Genomic DNA, 19,893 nt, shown 5'->3' on the forward strand with positions numbered 1-19,893 from the left:
CCAGCCCGTTTGGATGTGCGCGCGTTTCTGTAACGCAATCTCATTGTTTAATCACGGCGGAAGGTCAACGGAACATAAACGATTTCTTGACGAGAATCTCTAGTTCAAACAGGATTTAAATGGTTGTTGAAGGAATTTTTGGTCATTAAGGATAACAAAGAAATATTTGACACCTTGCACACGGCAGCTTATGGGGCGGATGGCAAGTTTTTCGGCCGATGGTTGTCCTGACGGACTTTGAAGAATTGAACTCAGTTTAACACCTGCCGTGTATTATAGTGATTTCGCACGACAAATCGTCGAAAATGCAGCTGCATCCGACTGAAACTATAATTTGATATATTTTGAAATATCCAGTTCTCGATATTTCACGAGGTAAGTGGAATTTATCATTAGTTTCTTAGTAAATCGTTATTTTCATGTTGTTATGCTAATTACGAAGGCGGCGTTTGTTGACAAAAGTACAGTTTAAACTTCTTTTTCTATAATTCTCTCTTTTTAACTGCCCAAAAATTTTATTGCATATTCTTACAGACGAGACATTGCTCGTTAACCAGGATGCTGTCTTAGGATGCCAACTGATGTATCTTTAGCGATATTTTCCTTTAAAGTCGGCCGTTTTTTTGGCAACATGAAGAGTAGTTCAATAAGGAAGAAATTAAAAATTTTGTAAAAAAATCAGATTTCGATCAAATTCCTAAAAAAAACTTCTCAACACAACAACAAACATTTGCTTGTCTCGAATAATGAGCTTTTGTTCGGATTTGTAACGCTTTCTTGGTAAGGCAAATTCTTAAAAGTGTGGCCTAAAATGGCCGCTGAAAGCCCTCTCAGAGCGGTAAAACCAAGATGGTCGCACTACAGCTAAAATACGAATCGAACTGAGCTGGAAGTTATATTTATGTGAATCACTTATATAGACCATTCTTCTGAGAAAGTTTGAGGGATTTCATTTTTTCTCGTCCAAACGACGATAGTCGATATTTACAGAGGACGGCTCTTAAGTCTCAAGTGGGTTAAAAATCCAACCGAGATTTTAGGAATTTATTTTTCATATAACAACCAGCTAAATTTTGATCACAAAATCCAAAAGCTTCAAACAAACCTTGATATGTGGAGATCAAGAGATTTAACGTTATTTGGTAGAGCGTTAATAATCAAGACACTTGGTATTTCCAATTTTGTGTGCTCTGCCTCAAATATTGACGTAACGAAGGAGATCATTAACAATGTTCAAAGTCGCTTGTTCAAATTTCTATGGAAAAACAAAGGGGATAAGATTAAAAGAGTAGGAGTGTACCAGGATTACGAGAAAGGTGGTTTGCGTATGAGTGATTTAGAAACTATGATAAAAGCACTAAGGCTAGCATGGATTCCTAGGCTCTCGAATAACAGCCATCCGAATTGGAAAACAGTTCCGAACTACCACCTCAAGAAATGGGGAGGACTTGACTTCCTGCTATTATGTAATTATCGGATGAAAGATTTGAATTTTTACCCCGCTCTACCACGATATTTTGCTCTTTTTCGACGAACTGAAAACCCTCTATGGTCATAAAGGCATCTCCGATTTGCTCCATTTTAATAATAGAGACATACTCATTGTTGAGAAACCTTTCTTTTTTCAAGAATGGTTTGTAGCTGGAATCAAAACAATAATGCATCTTTTAGATACAGACGGCCAATTTCTTTCTTTTCCCGATCTTAAATCCAAATTCTCTTTACCAAAGACCTCCTTTTTACACTGTTATCAAGTGGTAAGCGCAATCCCAAATTTTTTACCTAAAAGGGCGAAAGAATTAATACTGTCTTCTATTGAAATACCTTTGGATGACGTAACGTCCTTCCATCTGGAAAAAAACGCACGACAATAAATTTGTCGAACATAAAATCTAAGGATTTTTATTGGCTTTTGATTAATAAAATCCACACAGGGTTACATGCCGGCCCAAAACGTTGGACGAAATCCGTCCCTTCGAGTAGCATAAACTGGCAGAACGTCGTCGTCATTTTAAGTTTATTCACAGAATCGTTGTCACCAAAACAAAAAAACCTTTTAGATTTAAACTTAAGGAAGACGGTGACTGCATTTACTGTGGAGAGGTAGATTCTTTTGATCACTCCTTTATTGATTGCCTTCTCCTTCGTTTTTACTCGGTGTTATGGAATTGCTTTTTGGTTCGGGTAAACAAATCTGACGTTTTGGTGAGAAAGCTAAGTTATAAGTTACACCCTCCTCTTCATGCGATATTATATTTATAAGAGAAAACTCCTGACTGATTCATTGCTGGTTTCTGACTTTATTAATCGGGTTAATTATAAGTATAGATTAGAAGGATTGTTATAGAGCCGCCATCTCTGTAAACACAATACCATTGTAAATATCACACTAGTCTTGTAAGAACCTCTCTTTTATCTTTTATCTTCTCAGCTTCTTTGTTTGTTTGTTTGCATGTAATTTATTCGTTTTCAGTTAGGGATAATTGCATTTGTATATCTGCTTCTATTCTTTTCCTTTGTCCTTGTGTAACTACTTTGTAACATTGGCCTGTGTTATTTACAATAAATTTATTATACACTTAAAAAAAATTCGGGTTTTTTTATGCTTCACTGTGTCTAGCCTTATTTTTGTTGGTGTCGGCAACCAACTAAGAATCTTTTTATTTTTTTATGACGATACGTTAATTTGAGAGACGATCCAATTGTAATGACTATTATTATTTGATTTTTTTAGTAGATGAAGAGATACAGATAGTTTTTATATATTTTATAAATATTTTTTAAATTATTATGATTATATCCTTTTTTAAACTCCTAGGCTCACAGGTGACGCCGTGCACCCTGTGCAGCTTTTTAACTAATTTTAGCATCCAGTTGAGAACTCTGCTACCATAATAATACAGACTCGTACCCAGTCGCTATTTACGTGTTTTGTGGGGTGAGAAGATTGGATACGAGGATGGATTGAGGCGCGCAGGGTGTCATGGAAAGAGGCGAAGGAAAAATTCTCATGACACCCTGCGCGTCTCAATCCATCCTCGTATCCAATCTTCTCACCCCACAAAACACGTAAATAGCGACTGGGTACGAGTCTGATAACAATAAGTTGCTTAATACTTTGATAAGACGCCAGACGAACTGCTCTTTTGTGTGATGTCGTCTAGGCGAAGTCACGGAGCACAGTATTTGTTTCTGCAATGGTTGTTACGATTTGCTTGGACGATTTTTTCCTTTTTAAAATCTGCTATCTTTTGGCAAAGTTTGTGTATGTAGGTGTTTGTGTAGCCTAACCTCATTATCATTATCAGCAGATAAGTAGCGAGGCGGTAACAGATCGAGTCTGAACACCAATGAGGCAGTCTTTAAACACGCAAATTTTTTGCCGACACGCAAGCCGCTAAACACGTTTGCGCAGGCCTTCCTATTTGAAAATAAATTCAAGAAACTTTTGTCTTTTTGCCACGCCAAATTGTATTCGAAAACGTTTTGAGGGGTAGATTTAGTTCGCGATTAATTTGGATCAATGCCTCTTTGAACCTTTTGAAAGTCCAACCTGATGGAACACATCTGCCCTCGAAGGCTTAGTTGGTTACGTGGGTGGGTTGCTCGTGCCACTAAACGCGCGCGAGAGATTGGTTGGCAGGCCATGCATACAAAAACTGGCCCATTATATGATGTGGTTAATATGTTTTGTAAATATACGCCGAATGTTTCAATTTCCTTCAGTTAATCGAATCTCTGATTTAAAACTGAGTCGTTAGGAGAGAAATTTTCAGGATAGAATTTCGAGTTTTTGCCTTGAATCTTGGCTGTCTCTTCTGGAGTGTTGGAAAATCAGTAAGTTTAGTCTAAAATTTAAAACTAATTTACTGTTCGACAAAGGGGTGAGATTATTCACAAAAGCTTCAAATCTTTCCTGAGGTGGGATTCTTAATTCCTGTTATGAAACTTAACCCTGAATATCTGCCAAAAAAAACTAAGATAAACCTTAAAGGAACTCTTTAAGAGCCACTGTCTGTAAATATCGAGAATCCGGCGTCAGTCGTGAAATTTTCAATTTCTTCATATTTTGCCCAAATAACCTCTATAGTGAGTTATTTTCGAAAATACTATTCAAAGGACCTGAAGCGCTTTAGTTTTTTCGAAATCTAAGAAAGTTCGAAAAACGCCATTTTGGCCTTCCGGCGGCGTCGAAACTACGATAAAATTATGCATTTTCTTTTCGCTCGTTCAGATCAACGCAATAACATCTATCGATGTACTTTGCTTAACTCATAACAGAACTCTTGATCTCCCTGAAACGCTAAATTATTTTGAGAAAGCTGTTGAAAACTGCTTGTTTTTGGCTGTGACAATTACCCTTGTTAAAGCGCTTTAGCGGATAAGGTAATTTTAGCTAACTTTAACAGCAACAAAAGCCCACTGGTACATGTAATTTGAAGTTGAAACTAGCATGGTCTTAAAGCCCATTCTTTATAGTTTGTTGTACAAAAATTGCTAAGGCGGCCCGACAAAAGTGTCCTGTCGAGAGACGGAAACGTGAAGTGTACTTTCTGGAATTTCGACCTTTCACGAAGCGAACATGAAGCATCCCGATTCCGAACAGAACCGCACATTGTAAAATCTACCGATGGAAACCTGTTTCGAAATCCTGGATGCATCAAAACAGTCTTGTACTCAAAGCTACACTCCCTTTTGATTGAAAATATTATTATGTTAACACTTGTGGAAAACAGGAGACGTGAAGTTCAAGGCGTGAAATATGTAATTCAACGCCGCGCCGAGCAGATATCTACAGTACCACGCACGTGTACACGACGCAAGATTGCTATTTCGTTCCGCTATTATTTTACCGTTAAAACTAAAAAGAAGATCCTCAATATCATGCATGTTGTCGTCTTCCTTCGTTCATTCTTATCTCGAGATTTTAAAGCTCTGAAGGGAACACGCCACTCGCCAAAAAAAAAAAAAAAAACAAACAGGGCGATCAAATTCCAAGACAAATGCAAATAGCTACAAATCCAGGCCCGATTTAGTATTCAGTTGATTAAGGTATATTTATTTAATATTCCAGTGATAAGGCATAATTTACATCAAATGATTTCGTAAACAAAGTAAAAACAAACTTTCAGCAATGTCAAAGTACCTTGGGAAAGCAACTGTTAACAAGCTTTATTAATTTGTAGTTGGAAACAAAACAAGTCAACCTCACTGGTCTTTTGGCAATCCTTGAGAAAATTAGTGAATCCCTTGCTTCTATTGCTATGCATGACAAACTTGCTCCTATATGTAAAGTTAGCAAACTGGTAGACTTGTTTCCTCCGAAGGCTGTGAATTTACACTGGAGTATTGCAATTACCTTCCGTCAAGTACAAAAGTTACTTTTATAGTTGACCAATCACGTCATATGGTCCAGATTTCTCCCTCTACAAAACGTTCCAGAACATCGTTTGTGGCCGGATTTTGAAGTAGTTTTGTTGGCCTGTCCCAATAACTTTTGTCCTCTGGAACCTCGCAAACGGGCACTGTTATGGCCTTGTCGGGAACGGTGTGTAAATATTCGACTTGGTGCCTGTGCGGCTCCAGTAACTGTGGAATGCGTGACAGTCTATCGTGCGGTGTATAAAGGACTTCCAAGGGTATCTCGCGTTTTGTTAAGAACGGACAGTTAGCGACGATTGTGGAGAGTACAGGGAATCAAAATTGCTGCTTTCCCGAGCAGGTAAGATGTCAAATAATTGCAAGGTTCAGATTACACATTGTCACGGTATTTAGGGCTCAAATCAGTGGAGGCGCCCGTTGGGAGTTGGGGGGGGGGGGGGGGAGGGGGTTGTATGGGTGGGCATTGGAACTAGAAGGTGGAAAAACTCGCGCACATTGAGTCAAAGGAAAAATTTCAACAAGCCTCCTGCTAAGGCCTTGTTTTCTTTGGTTCCTGTGTTTAAATGCAAATGGTTCTTTCAGGACCTAAAAAATAAAACTTATTCTCAAAACTAAAGTTGAAAAAAGAATTCGGTTGCTCAGAAGCATCAGCATCCCGGCCCTTACCCTCCGCGGAAAACAAACAAACAAACAAACAAACAAACAAACAAACAAAAAATGGTAAGAAGAGAAAACGGCTGGTCCCTTGGAAGATTACGACTCCCCCTCTTGCTCTGAGTGTATAGTCCTGTGTAGACAAATGTTTCGGGCTCATCAGCATGGCATAGCCGTCGGGCATCCATCGAACGAGCCGAAACGTCAGGCTTGGCTGAACATGAAAAAAGATGAAAAAAGAGCACACCTCGTCGTCATTATCATGTATGTAGTTATTCCGGAAATTTGGTTTGAATATGGCCCGGGTTCGATTCTAGTTCTCAGTGTCATAATAGGGCTTAGTTAATGGTTGGTTCTCGTCCTTTCTTGGAGAGATTTCTCTCCGAGTACTCCGATTTTCCCCTCTCCTCAAAAATCAAAGTGAATTCCAATCTACTGCTAATAATATTATAGTGAAGCACTTTATCATGCGCCTCTGGCTCAGGAGATTGCGAAAGTAATCCCTGTGATTTTGACATTAAATAAATTACTTCACTTTAAATTTAAAGTTACAAACTAAAAAAAAAGGAGTGTATCGCGCTCGCTCATATTTAAATCATCATCATCATCATCATCATCATCATCATCATCATCATCATCATCATTATCATCTTTATTTCAGAGCAAGGGCTCTAACTCTGGGAGCTAGAATCAAGCTGGAATCCTGCTAGCTAGAAGTTCTAATCTTCCAAGGGACCGACCGTTCTCTCCTCTTACCTTTTTTTTTTTTTTCGGGAACGTGGACAGTGGAGGAAGGGATGTTGAGGATTTTTTCAACTTTTGTCTTGGAAATAATTTTATTTTAATTTTTAGGTCCTAAAAGAACCATTTGCATTTAATTTAAACACAGGAGCCAAACAAAACAAGGCCTTAGCAGCAGCCTTGTTGAAAAATTTCCTGTGATTTTTTCCACCTTCCAGTTCCATTTCCCACCCCCTACCCCCTCCCAACGTGCAACGCGCGCGGCTCCACTGATTTGAGCGCTAAAAAACGTGACAATGTGAACTGTGAAGTTTATAATTATTTGACACCTTACCAGCGCGGGAAAGCAGCAATTTCGATTCACTGTCCACTCCACAATCGTCGCTAACTGTCCTTTCTTGGCAAAATGCGAGATCCCCTTGGACGCACGTAGACTGTCACGCATTCCAACAGTTGCTGGATTCTCTAAACTGGAGCCGCACAAAGTCGCCTACATGTATTTACACACAGCTCCCGACAAGGCCATGACAGTGACCGTTAGCAAGCTTCCCAGAGAACAAAAGTTATTGGGACAGGCCAACAAAACTACTTCAAAATCCGGCCACAAACGACGTTCTGGAACGTTTGAGGAAGAAATCTGGACCATATGGCGTGATTGACCAATTATAAAAATAACTTTTGTACCTGACGAAAGATTATTGCAATACTCCAGTGTACTGAATTTTATCACATCCTTTGGAGGAAACAAGTCTACCGGTTGCCAGATATACCTATAGAAGCAAGTTTGGCATACATAACTATAGAAGCAAGGAATTCCACTACATTTTCTCAAGAATTGCAAAAAGACCGGTGAGGTTGAAATTGTTTTGTTTACCTTATTAACAGTTGCTTTCCCATGGTACTTTGACATTGCCTATAGTTTGTTTTTACTTTGTCTACGTAATAATTTGATGTACATTATGCCTTATCACTGGAATATAAAATAAATGTGCGGTTGTCTTAATCAACTGAATACTAAATCGGGCCTGGATTTGTAGCTATTTCGTTTGTCTTGGAATTTGATCGTCCTGTTTGTTTGTTTTGTTTTGTTTTTTTGGCGTGTGGCGTGTTCCCTTCAGAGCTTTAAAATCTCGAGATAAGAATGAACGAAGGAAGACGACAACATGCATGATATTGAGGATCTTCTTTTTAGTTTTAGCGGTAAAATAATAGCGCAACGAAATAGCAATCTTGCGTCGTGTACACGTGCGTGGTACTGTAGATATCTGCTCGGCGCGGCGTTGAATTACATTTTTCACGCCTTGAACTTCACGTCTCCTGTTTTCCACAAGTGTTAACATAATAATATTTTCAATCAAAAGGGAGTGTAGCTTTGAGTACAAGACTGTTTTGATGCATCCAGGATTTCGAAACAGGTTTCCATCGGTAGATTTTACAATGTGCGGTTCTGTTCGGAATCGGGATGCTTCATGTTCGCTTCGTGAAAGGTCGAAATTCCAGAAAGTACACTTCACGTTTCCGTCTCTCGACAGGACACTTTTGTCGGGCCGCCTTAGCAATTTTTGTACAACAAACTATAAAGAATGGGCTTTAAGACCATGCTAGTTTCAACTTCAAATTACATGTACCAGTGGGCTTTTGTTGCTGTTAAAGTTAGCTAAAATTACCTTATCCGCTAAAGCGCTGTAACAAGGGTAATTGTCACAGCCAAAAACAAGCAGTTTTCAACAGCTTTCTCAAAATAATTTAGCGTTTCAGGGAGATCAAGAGTTCTGTTATGAGTTAAGCAAAGTACATCGATAGATGTTATTGCGTTGATCTGAACGAGCGAAAAGAAAATGCATAATTTTATCGTAGTTTCGACGCCGCCGGAAGGCCAAAATGGCGTTTTTCGAACTTTCTTAGAAGTTAGATTTCGAAAAAACTAAAGCGCTTCAGGTCCTTTGAATCGTATTTTCGAAAATAACTCACTATAGAGGTTATTTGGGCAAAATATGAAGAAATTGAAAATTTCACGACTGACGCCGGATTCTCGATATTTACAGACAGTGGCTCTTAAGTTGAATTAAATAGCCTATTTTGAATTCTTACAGGGAATACCGCTGTACACTCGTTCCCAGACTCCCGTTTCCCGTTCCCGGTTTTAATAACATCCAGCGCAATGCAATGTTTGAAATTGAGAGAATTTTATTCGAAGCGCGGGAAAACAAGAGACAGTGGCCATCGGGTCAACAATAAGGATGAGTCGATACTAGTTTTTCAAAACAATCCCAAACAAATACAATATTTACCTATATCTGGCAGTTTTTTCGATATCGGGTTTTTGATATTGATATTATGATGCCATTGCCATGATTTGTTTTGTGACGTCATCACTCAAGGTAAAGCGGAAAAGAATTTGCATCCAGTTATACACACTGCTATTTACATTATTTTGTATAAGTATTCGTTCTTCTTTATCACTGCAGAGTAGCATTTGTCATAAATCATGGCCGACGGAGAGTTTCCCGTCATTATTGTGGATAACGGTTCTTGTAACTCTAAAGTTGGTTTTGCCGGAGACGATGTTCCTCAGCTAATTTTTCCCTCCATCACTGGTCGCCCAAAACAAGGCATGGCGGATTACTCTCATGTGAAATCGAACGACATTTACGTCGGCCACGGCGCAATGAAAAGACGAAGCGTTCTGGATTTTCGTTATCCCATCGAAAAAGGCATCATAACAAACTGGGATGATATGGAAAGGGTAAGGAGTCGAAGCTCGAACAAAATCTACTTGCTGAGTTCTTGTAAACGAGAAATTCTATTCTACATTGCAGATTTGGCATGATACTTTTTTCGAACAGCTCCGCATAGATACCGAGGAACACTCCATTCTGTTGACAGAAGCTCCTTTCAATCCCAGACCTAACAGAGAAAAGACAACCAAGGTAAAAACCTTCCTCACAAGATAACTTGCACATTTGTACATATTAGTTCATTCATCTGAAGTTTTGCGATTTACTTTTGCTGCCATATTTCCTTGCTTTCTTTTACTGGATCCGATACACGGATTGGATGACTTCTTACGCGCTTTGTGGAGATGAAAGATATTATACAAAGTTTAATGGCCGTAATATTTATATATTGGCCACGTAAACGTAAATCACATAACGATTGTACCGTAAAAAAGTGATGAAAAAGCTCAATTTGGAGTAATATCGATCGGTCTTGGCTTACACTCATTAGACAGCCACGACCGACTGAACGCTTTGTTGATCTTGGTTTACAACATTTCGTGACGGACACCAAAACGCGATGATGCGTTGTGAAAAGAATTACATCCGCTTTCACACTTTACAAATTAAAGATCATTAAAGAGCAACGAGGCAGCTGCAAGGTTTAGTTACATTGTAACAACAAATCGTGATCACGAGTAACGAAAAAGAGACTGAAAGATCTTCGTTGAATGAAAAAAATTCTACCACGCTAATCTGTAAAATACTCAGTTCCCCAATAAATAGTTTTTGTTTTGTGCATATTAATAATACGATCTGAGATGCATAATTATGACAGAGGCTTGAGGCGATCTCTGTATAAGTCCGTTCCAATCAGCACGAAAAAGGGTTATCTGAAAGTCGTAACATAATGAGTTTTGAAGAAGAGGAAGCGGAAGAAAGGCGTCCATTTTGAAAGTATGCAATTACTACTTCTAAGCAACAGATGTTATTACGAAGATGACACCAGATACCCCTAAAATGCGTAAACTATGAATAGACTAATACAGTGTTAACTTTATTGTTAAACCAAGAGATTTAGATCATGTGACTCGATTCTGAAAATCGTTTTGTTTCAAACTTCAGAAAAATTCATGTGTGCATGGGAACATTATTTACCAACATAGATCGGGAAAGGAGTGGAGCCGCGGTGGTGTCAGTGTATGATTAGCGCGTCGGACTTTCAATCGGACGGTCGGCAGATCGGAGGGTCGGTGGTTCCCGCTCACGTTGATCCTTTGAAATGCCGTGTTGATTCGTTGCACAAGACACTTTGCTCCACAGTCTCTCTTTACTAAGCACTAGAACGGGTACCGGCGACATACTGCTTAGGGCAACCCTGCATGCGATAGACTAACATCCCATTCAAGGGGGAAGTAGCAGTACTACAAGTCGTTTAATGCTACGGAAACCGGGTTAAGCTCCGGCCGTATGGACCACTCAGGCTCAAAGAACGGCTTCGAACAATTCTCCAGCTGGAGAAACGCTCATGATCTGAAATGGGAATTTTAATATCAAATTGTATGGGTCCATCTGGCAAAGGTGAACAACAAGACTCTTTTTATGAAAGACATTTCTTTTAGGTGATTTTGGTCATTTGTGCGGGTTTTTTTTTTATTTCTGAATTAAAAGATCCTTTCTTTTAAAATTATTTTTGAGAGAATTCACATGGCCTTGTTATTTTGAGGTGCTTGGTGACCTGCTAGTTAGCTCTGTTCTTGCGAAAAAACAAACAAACAAACAAACAAACCACAACAACAAAACCTTGAAAGTTTTATACTGCTAGCGTCCCTCTAAGTGTAGTCGAGAGGGCGAGCATCCTTGCGGTCGCGCGAAAGAACCAAACCTGGAGGTATCAAAATGCGGCTCTCTTCGCGTTCTTGATACCTCGCTCACTCGACAATCCAGAAAACGGACTGGTGGCAACCTAAGAAAGGCAGTGAGAGAAAGGAGGACATGCTCAAAGGCTAGGTGTTTGGAAGAGAACAAGCAGTTTGATGGATCACGTGATTTATTTGGCAAGATTTGGCATCATTCTCGATTCCAAAGCTCTTCTTTGTTGCGTCTGCCAGGAAACCGAAGGTTCTAGCTGTATATTTAAAATTGTAGTTGGAATTACGTACTGGCCTTCATAACCGATCCTTCACTAGCCGAGTCACCTTCACAAGTTGAAAGTGGCTAAACCTCTGTGTCTGCCTTTTGGCAGCTGACTCAAGTTAAAGTATTTGTATTAATCCCAGGAATATTTATGGATTAATAATATTAAACGCTACTAATTGCTTGGTGAATCCAGTAACTAAATAGGAAGTACCATTTAAATCAATTTGAACTTTCCATTTTCGTTTCAACAGATTATGTTTGAGACTTTCAATGTTCCAGCTATGTATATTGCAATGCAACCAGTACTAGCTTTCTACTCATCCGGTCGCACAGCTGGTGTGGTGTTTGACAGTGGTGATGGTTTCAGTAACGCAGTTCCCATATTTGAAGGTTACGCTATTCCTCATGCCATCCTCCGCTCTGAATTGGCTGGCAGACAGGTGACCGAGTACCTTATAAAACTTCTGATGGAAAAGGGTTACTCATTCACCACCACATCTGAGCTCGAGATAGCACGTGATATAAAGGAGAAACTGTGCTTTGTTGCTCAAGATTTCACGCATGAAATGAATACCGCTGATTCCAGTACAAAAATGAACCAAAGCTACGAACTCCCAGATTCTCGGTATGTTGGTCTTAGTACTGAGAGATTCCGTGCTCCAGAGTGCTTGTTCCAGCCCGCCTTAATTGGTAAAGAGGACACCCAAGGCATCCACCAAACCATTCACAGTTCTGCCATGAAGTGCCATGAAGACGTCCGTAAAGAGTTATTCGCCAACACGGTGCTGTCAGGTGGCAATACCTTGTTTCAGGGATTTACAGAGAGAATGGAAAAAGAAATTGCCTCTCTCGAGCCAAATGTTAAGATCATTGCTCCTGCAAAACGTGATCTGTCCGTATGGAAGGGAGGATCCGTACTGGCCGCACAGCTGAATTTAGCAAATATGTGGATCTTTAAAGCAGAATACGACGAGCATGGTCCTAGCATTGTCCATCGGAAATGCTTCTAGCCACTTTCCGCTTATTAAATAAAGTAAATTTCTTTACAGACAGTTAGATTTAAAGCTAGAAGTTTGTAGGGCTGTGTAATCAAACAAACATTTTAAACAGGACAGAGACTCTTTAAAAATCCCAACTGGCAGGGAGGCTTACAGTTGGCTATTTTCATACTAAGTGTGGAAGAGGATCTGAATAGGGGACAACCCCGGAACAAATCCAAGCTAGTGATCAGAGAGGGGACTCGAACCTGGGGCTTCCAGATTACGAATCTGCGCCTCTAACCACTCGACCACGTCGCCTCCCACAGGAAAAGAGTTAAAGAGGATGTGTTACGGCAACTTTATTTAGTAAACAAACCCATTCAAGCGGAAGAATATCGAAGAATACTGTCCGAAGCTGAAACATTTTCTGAAAAATGAACAGTTGGCCGAGAAACGAAGCTTCGAGGGTAGCTTTGAAATATTAACGACAATCTTACAGCTGAGAGCATTATCATTTGCTGTACTAGCAAATCGGAAAGGGGGTTTATTTATTTTGTAGCACTCCGATTAATTTCTGAGACGCGTGCTTTACTGTGGGAAAAAAAAAAAAAATCAGCCAGTGGTGGTCAATGCATGATGCGAGCTGATTGGCTCACTCAATTTTATTATACTGTGATTAGATTAGAACAATTTAGACCTAAAAATGTGACGTCCTATTTTCGCGAAAAAGTCGCACGATGGATATAAAATCGGACAACTATAGTTGTTCTGTTTTGATTGTGTAAATAAACAGGACAAACCTCAAACGTTCAGCTTATCTTAATCTTTGACACTCACACATTTGTTTAAGACATTAAGGGCCAGTTATTTAAACGAATTCTAACTTAGGAAGTAGCTTAAAACAATCAGTGGGCCTCCAAATCTGTTTATAACTGTTTTATTTTAAGAAGATAAATATTTTTCCTAGTCTGGGATGCAATCCTTCTTGCTACCGTCAGCAGCAGTCCATGCTTAGATATAGTAACTGCATGACCCTAAACGTTTAAAAAGGTAAGGAATCAGTTAAGAGTTGTAAGAGGACCAGCACTAGATGTAGGTAACTCTAAATCGCGTCGAGTTTACCAATTAATTTGTGCGTCAGATCGAAGATGCAAACGAACCAGTTTGAAACAAGTGAAAACGTATCGATTCCTTTGGTGTTTTCATTAACCAACAAGGATTGCTTTAACTGGTCTTAACTGACTCTCAGCCTGGGTAATGTTCTTAGTATGTTCTCATATTTTAGTTAATCTCAGCCTCAACGTTCTTATCAAAAAGGTTCTTACAAAAAAAAAGTGTAAAGGAGAATTGAGCGAAGGTGCGTTTATTCTTTGTAGTTTTAACCAAAGGGAAATGCGTTGTCTTTCCGTCGGGACCAAGAAAATTGTCCGTGATAACGAGGTGGTTGTACTGAGAGAAAAACCGATATCAGCAGTGTTTTACATTAGAGGAGGGCCTCACGTAATAAGAGGAAACCGACAAAAGCTAGCTATCTTTTAAGATAAAAGTTTAAGATCGAAGATGCTTTTAAAAAGGGCGGTGGCCGGTCAACTGTTTAAGGTGGTGATGTTTGCTTCCGCAAGTTAACAAATCCCGCGCAATATAATGGAAAAAAATCACAGTAAACATTCTTCTTCTCCAAAGAAGAGAAACGGAACCGATGGTAGCTTGGTTTTCATTCGTTTGGCACCGGCTGCATTAAATTTCTTTCGGCTTCTGATTGCATGGTTTATTGGATAATGAATTGAAGTTTGTTGCAGCTAACCGGATGTGATAACAGCCCACAAACGCCTCTGATTGGCAGGACAGTACAGTACCTTTGCCCTATACTGATTGGTTACTCTTTCTTGGTATCTGGGTGATCTTCAGTTAAGGGTGCACTGTTATAGTGAATCAGAATCAAACCAGTGAGGATCAAAGACGTGCCTAACCACCATCGCATGGACAATGTCTCACCAAACAGCAAGCAACCTAGAAGAGCCTGCAACAAACAAACCTATTTCAGTGTGCGGTTTCTGTGAAAAACTCAGGTCTTACAGGGTTCCAACGTAAACTTTAATTACAAACACAACGGACTACAAAGACACTCGCTCTCAAAACGGAAAGCATGCACACGTTCAGCGAAGCATGACGTAATGACGTCATTGTGACGCAACCGGAAGTCATGAGCACTTTGTCACAGTTTCCAACAACACAAGGAAGAACAAGATTGTCACCCCTCAATAAAATAGCGCTGTGATCGACGTAAAAATGGTTCGCGGGTTGGACTTTTAAGATCTTTAACAATCTCGAGGTTGATGTTTCGAGCCCTCAGCAACACAAGGCAGAGGACATTGGTACTCCTACATAGGATACTGTATCGGCTAGACTTGCTACAAGTCGAGCTCATAAGTCATATAAAAAAGTTCTTTGTAACGAGCGAAGCGAGCTTTAACCAACAAGGGAAAAAAAATTTAATGGACTTTTAGAAAGTCTATGTATCGGTATGATCATTTTTACTAATGGTTGACAAGCATGTTGGAATTTTAAGACCTTTTAATTCTTTTGAAAACGTCGACATGCAGTGACATAAGACTAGCTGTTATTGCTTGAGTTGTTGTACACATTTGACCTCAAGCATCTCCTTACTTCAAATCCAATATGATTGTTATTTTGTTCTAAGGTTTCGAGACTTTTTCGGAGAATCCTCATTAGGACTTCACGAAATATTGGCCGATGAAAGTGAGCAACCTTCAAAAAAGTGAGAAGAAAAGCAAAATCGGAGCTTGTCAGCAATCGAGTGAAAAAGAAACATGGCCATGTGCTATAAAAGGAGAAAGGAGACATCCTGTGTACTGCCTTTACCTGGGCACCAGAAGGCAAACCACAAGACCAAAAGAGAGAATTACAGGTGTCGGGATTAAGATCTTTGGCAAAAGCCTCCACCGTCTGCGCTGGACAGCGGTCGATGCAGGGAATTGATTTCCCGCCCTATTGACCAACATGGGAAGAAGGAATGGATGATACGCCTACCATACCATAACTTATAATCATTTGTCCTTCCACAAATTTCTCAGATTATACCTACTCTGGGTACTGATTTCTGACACCTTTCCTTGCAAGTTATTTAAACCATCGAGCTTGCAAAGAAAGATTGTCAACAAAACTACAGCACCTCACCACAGCACAAAACCCACAAAGACTAGCAAAGGTCAATGAAAATGTCTGCACTCACAAGACAGCAATGGACTCATGAAGGTGAGAGAATGGGAAGGGAGTTTGAACTGACACCTTGCAGGGTTTCCAATACGTTTTGAGCCACATGTTGCAGTGAGCTTCACACCCAAAACAAACTTGTTACTCTGTGAGTAAAAGGAGCTTGCAGTAGTGAAGATCCTCTAATAGCGTCAAGGTCCCATCAAGGGTTTTTAGCAGTAACCGGCGTTACTGGTAATGGCCCTTAACACTTTAAACCTTAGCATCAAAGAGCAAATTCTCCTATCTTGTCCCCATACTGTTCTTATAAAAGCACTTTGGAGAGGTTATTAAAATGTCAAGAAAATTTACCTTGGGTGATCACATCCTTAATTCTCGTGACCTCGGGGGTTGAATGAGCATTGATATTGCAAGGAGAAATTTGATGCTGATCACTGTTAAAGCTTAAAGGGTTAATGACAGCTCTGCCTTATGAAGAGTGTAAAATTTGCAGCACAGAAGAAAATGCCTTGATGGAAGGTTGATAAAATGGGGTTATTTACAGTTAGGTAGAGTAAAATAGCTGTGTATTTTACAAATCATAAAGCTTTCGAATTTTCGAATCTTCAGATGAAAAAAGATAAGATTGTTATATAACAGAGAGAAACGTTTTCTTGGAGGATTTGATTCTCCGAGGTTTAGCTGCAGTGAATCAAGTGAACAAAAAATGAAGGAGATGCTATTATTGTCTCATGACTTTTGTATAACTCTTTTTAGAGTATCTTTTTTCAGCAAATATGCAAGCATTGTTTCTGAAGATAGCTTCCAAACAGGTTCACCATCAACTGAACATGTAGAAAATTGATGGTGAATTTACAAAACATGAATGATACATGTGCTATGCATAATTAGTGATCACAAGATTAATTACTAGAACAAATGCAAATTGATTTTTACGGGTTTTGTTGTAAAGAGTGGACACTATTGCATGACCCTGTCTCAATACAGGGGCCAATTTATTAAACACTTTTAACCAACAATGTGTCCTTGTGATTACACGCTCACTTAGAAATCAAGTACAAACAAAACTTAGCGATAATATCAGACAAAGTTTTGATGACTCTATGTTGTCATCGTCAATGAATACATTGATTTGACATGGAGTTGACAAGGAGTCATTGAAATGTCAGATATTATTATCACTAATATTTATCTGAAATATTTGTCAACACCTTCAGTTACCGGACTTTATTTTGGTATGCGAGTGACAAACCAACAACCTAGTTTGTAAACTACAAACTTGTGTAAAAGTTGTATATTAAATTACCCCAGATTCTATGAATAATATTTACTGTGATTTTTATTTAAGACAAAATTCTCCTTCCCAAGAAGGCACTGGAATGTAATAAATTAAGTGATGGCATAACCTGGAGTCAATTTCTTATTATGTGCAGCACATACACAAAAGGCATGTTGACATTAAACTTAAAATAACAATCAAATGAAGCGAAAATGAACTTGTTTGCACCAGTTCAGAAACCTTATCAGCACAGAAATTACATTTTGAGATACAATTTCAATACAATTTCATTGAACTGTAATGTGAAGAAAGTTCATGTCTTTATTAGCGTCCCTCACAGTCGACGCTCTTATGGCTTGTCACGCAATCTTTCTTGTTGGGAAAGGAAGATTGCATGATGAGCCAAAAGAACATCTGTAAGGGAGGCTATGTCTTTATGTAATTTTTTAAAGTTTGATACTGGAGATTTTTTCTTGGGGTGGGGGTGAGGGAGTGGATTGTGTAAGGACTTACAGTACAGATGAAATTTGAGCCCGTGTTCGTCACTGTTGCTGTGGCTGAAGAAGAAGAGCCTCTTAAAGACTTCACAAAAAGTGTCCACATCAAGGCATTGAAAAAGAACACCAGTAGAAAGGATGACACCCTTGCTGCAACGACAGTCTGAAATTATGAGATATTTCAGGGTCAGTGTGCTAGCAATATAAAAGTGATGGGGGTGATTGCTTTACATAGCTTTCCAGTTTTTAAAATTCATGGTTTTGTACCCCTTGGGGTGCTAAAATCTAAAATGACTTCTGTTAGAGATATGGTGGTACATACCTTTTACGGTATTGAGCCAAAAAATATGAGAGGGAGTAAATGTCAATCAACTGATTGGGTACCTCTTAGGAGTAAAAAATTGTTTAGAGCACATCCCCAAAACAGAATTCTGGTCACTTTTAGGGGTTCTTTCAAAATTTCCAACGATCACCCCGTCACTTTTATATGGGAGTCTGTCTGCCAGCTGTCAACTGTCAGTCTTCCAAATCTGCTTATCTGTCTGTGAGCCACTGGATGGGATCTGATTTGAGCATTTGAAATGCTGTACCTCATACCTATACAGTCATCTACATATATATGGGGAGAGTCATTCATTTGTACCAAAATTGGAATAACCAACGGGCTCTCTGGAGATGCAGTACACCCCTGGGGGGGGGGGGGGGGGCTCCCCTACATAAGCCATATAGGTACTGGTATGCACGACCCCCAAAGAGTATGGTTTTTGAGCCATTTTGCTCTGGGGGATAGATTTTAACCATTTTTATCTGAAAACAGATATGGATTTTACAGAAATGGGTATGGATTCTAGAGACCCAGGCCTGAAAAAGGCTACTGGAAAATTACATAATTTGGGCAAACATTTGGTTGTGCGTCTCTAGTATAAAGACGGGCACAAGATGCATTATCCGTCTGGACGAATGCGTCCTCTAGCATAAAACGGTCATTTATTAAGTTCTCCGCTCTTTGAACAACTTTCGGATTGGTCTTCTTCTCGCTGTTCTTCTTCCTTGTTTCAGCGCGCGTTGACTTTCCGATTTCGCGCGCTCGCAGTCGTCCTTTGCGAACTCTACAATCTCGAGAAAAACGAGGAACGATATCCCACAACTAATTCAAAATCGTCATACAAGGATTCAGCATGTTAACCTACAGCTATGACATCGATCAGGGCGTGATTTTGCAAAGAGGCTCGCAAGGCGGGAAGGAAACAATGAACAATTTGAACTTACCATTTGACAGAGTGATGTAAACGTGGAACCATGGAAGACATTTTGAAGTAAAAAATCACACCAAAAACTCTTCTGAAGCTCTGGAGACATGGCAAGTTTTGCGCACGTGGATGCTATCGCTGCACAGAAACCAGCAGATAGAGCAGAAACAAATCCAATCATCACAAAATCGTGTTTTAGCATCAAAAGAGCACCATGTATGCACCAAATAAACCAGGCATTCCTAGCGTAGCCTTAGGGGATTGGGCGAAAGTGGTAAGTCACAGGAAACCCAGGATCACGTCTCGACTTCTTCCACAGGTTAACCACTGACAATGTTCAAAGCCAAGGGCCAGGGGGAAGAAGGATAAGGAAAGTACTTGGGGAGTCGGAGGGGCTATCTGTTGTTATTGGAGTGTGAAAGAACAGTGGCCATAGACTTAGAAGTGGGCGTACCTGTACGTGTAGCCATGCCCACCCTTCAAGGGGGTAGGAAACAGTAGCCTTCAACCTACTAAGCAAACGGAGCTTTGAAGACGAATCATCCTCGTTACGAGGTTGTCTTGGACCAGGCTGTGGGATCAGAATGTTGGAGCTGAATATACACCAAGCAGGGTGAAGAGTGATGATGACGGTGGCAGTGGTGACGATGAAAATAAAACTGTAACCAACTGCAAAAAGAACCTTTACCGGGTAAGGGAGGGGACTTTGTAATGTTGTAATGTCCCCTCTCGAAGTGCTAATTTCCCCTTCCTGGAAATCAAATGTAAGCACTGGGGCATTGGATGGATTTGCATAACAATATCTGATCTTACAGAATAAAAAGAGCCTATTGAAGATAAGGTTTTCACTTCGATAGTAAGTTTATAGTGAGTCTGTGAGTTAGTTAACTAAATCATTTTATCATAAACTAAAAAAGTTTCAATTTTTTCAAGTAAAGTTTGTGGAGACTGATCAGCACTGTGTATCTGTGTTAACTGTTTGAATGCAAGATGCATGTTCCAGCAAAAGCACTGTATTTC

The 19,893-nt window shown here is 39.6% G+C and overlaps 2 protein-coding genes across 3 annotated transcripts; one reads left to right on the forward strand and one right to left on the reverse strand.

The window, feature by feature from the left end:
- Positions 1–8,927: 8,927 nt before the first annotated feature.
- On the forward strand, positions 8,928–13,419 carry LOC146480533 (actin-15B-like). 2 transcript variants are annotated; one of them, XM_085109712.1, is made up of 4 exons: positions 8,928–9,523; positions 9,597–9,707; positions 11,885–12,217; positions 12,275–13,419. In XM_085109712.1, exons 1-4 carry the CDS (start codon positions 9,266–9,268, stop codon positions 12,641–12,643), a joined length of 1,071 nt encoding a protein of 356 aa, XP_084965838.1. In that variant the 5' UTR covers positions 8,928–9,265; the 3' UTR covers positions 12,644–13,419. The 2 variants fall into 2 exon arrangements, with proteins under 2 accessions (XP_084965838.1, XP_084965837.1); XM_085109711.1 differs by having other exon boundaries at positions 11,885–13,419.
- Positions 13,420–13,534: 115 nt separating this feature from the next.
- LOC146480534 (transmembrane protein 42-like) lies at positions 13,535–19,804 on the reverse strand. The gene is made up of 3 exons (XM_085109715.1): positions 18,893–19,804; positions 17,640–17,786; positions 13,535–14,633 (listed from the first exon to the last, which is right to left on the reverse strand). The coding sequence occupies exons 1-3, from the start codon at positions 19,073–19,075 to the stop codon at positions 14,490–14,492; spliced, it is 474 nt and encodes a 157-aa protein (XP_084965841.1). The 5' UTR covers positions 19,076–19,804; the 3' UTR covers positions 13,535–14,489.
- Positions 19,805–19,893: the final 89 nt, after the last annotated feature.

This window comes from Pavona decussata, unplaced genomic scaffold (genome assembly GCF_977016875.1).
Source record: "Pavona decussata unplaced genomic scaffold, jaPavDecu1.1 SCAFFOLD_53, whole genome shotgun sequence".
Lineage (NCBI taxonomy): Eukaryota > Metazoa > Cnidaria > Anthozoa > Scleractinia > Agariciidae > Pavona > Pavona decussata.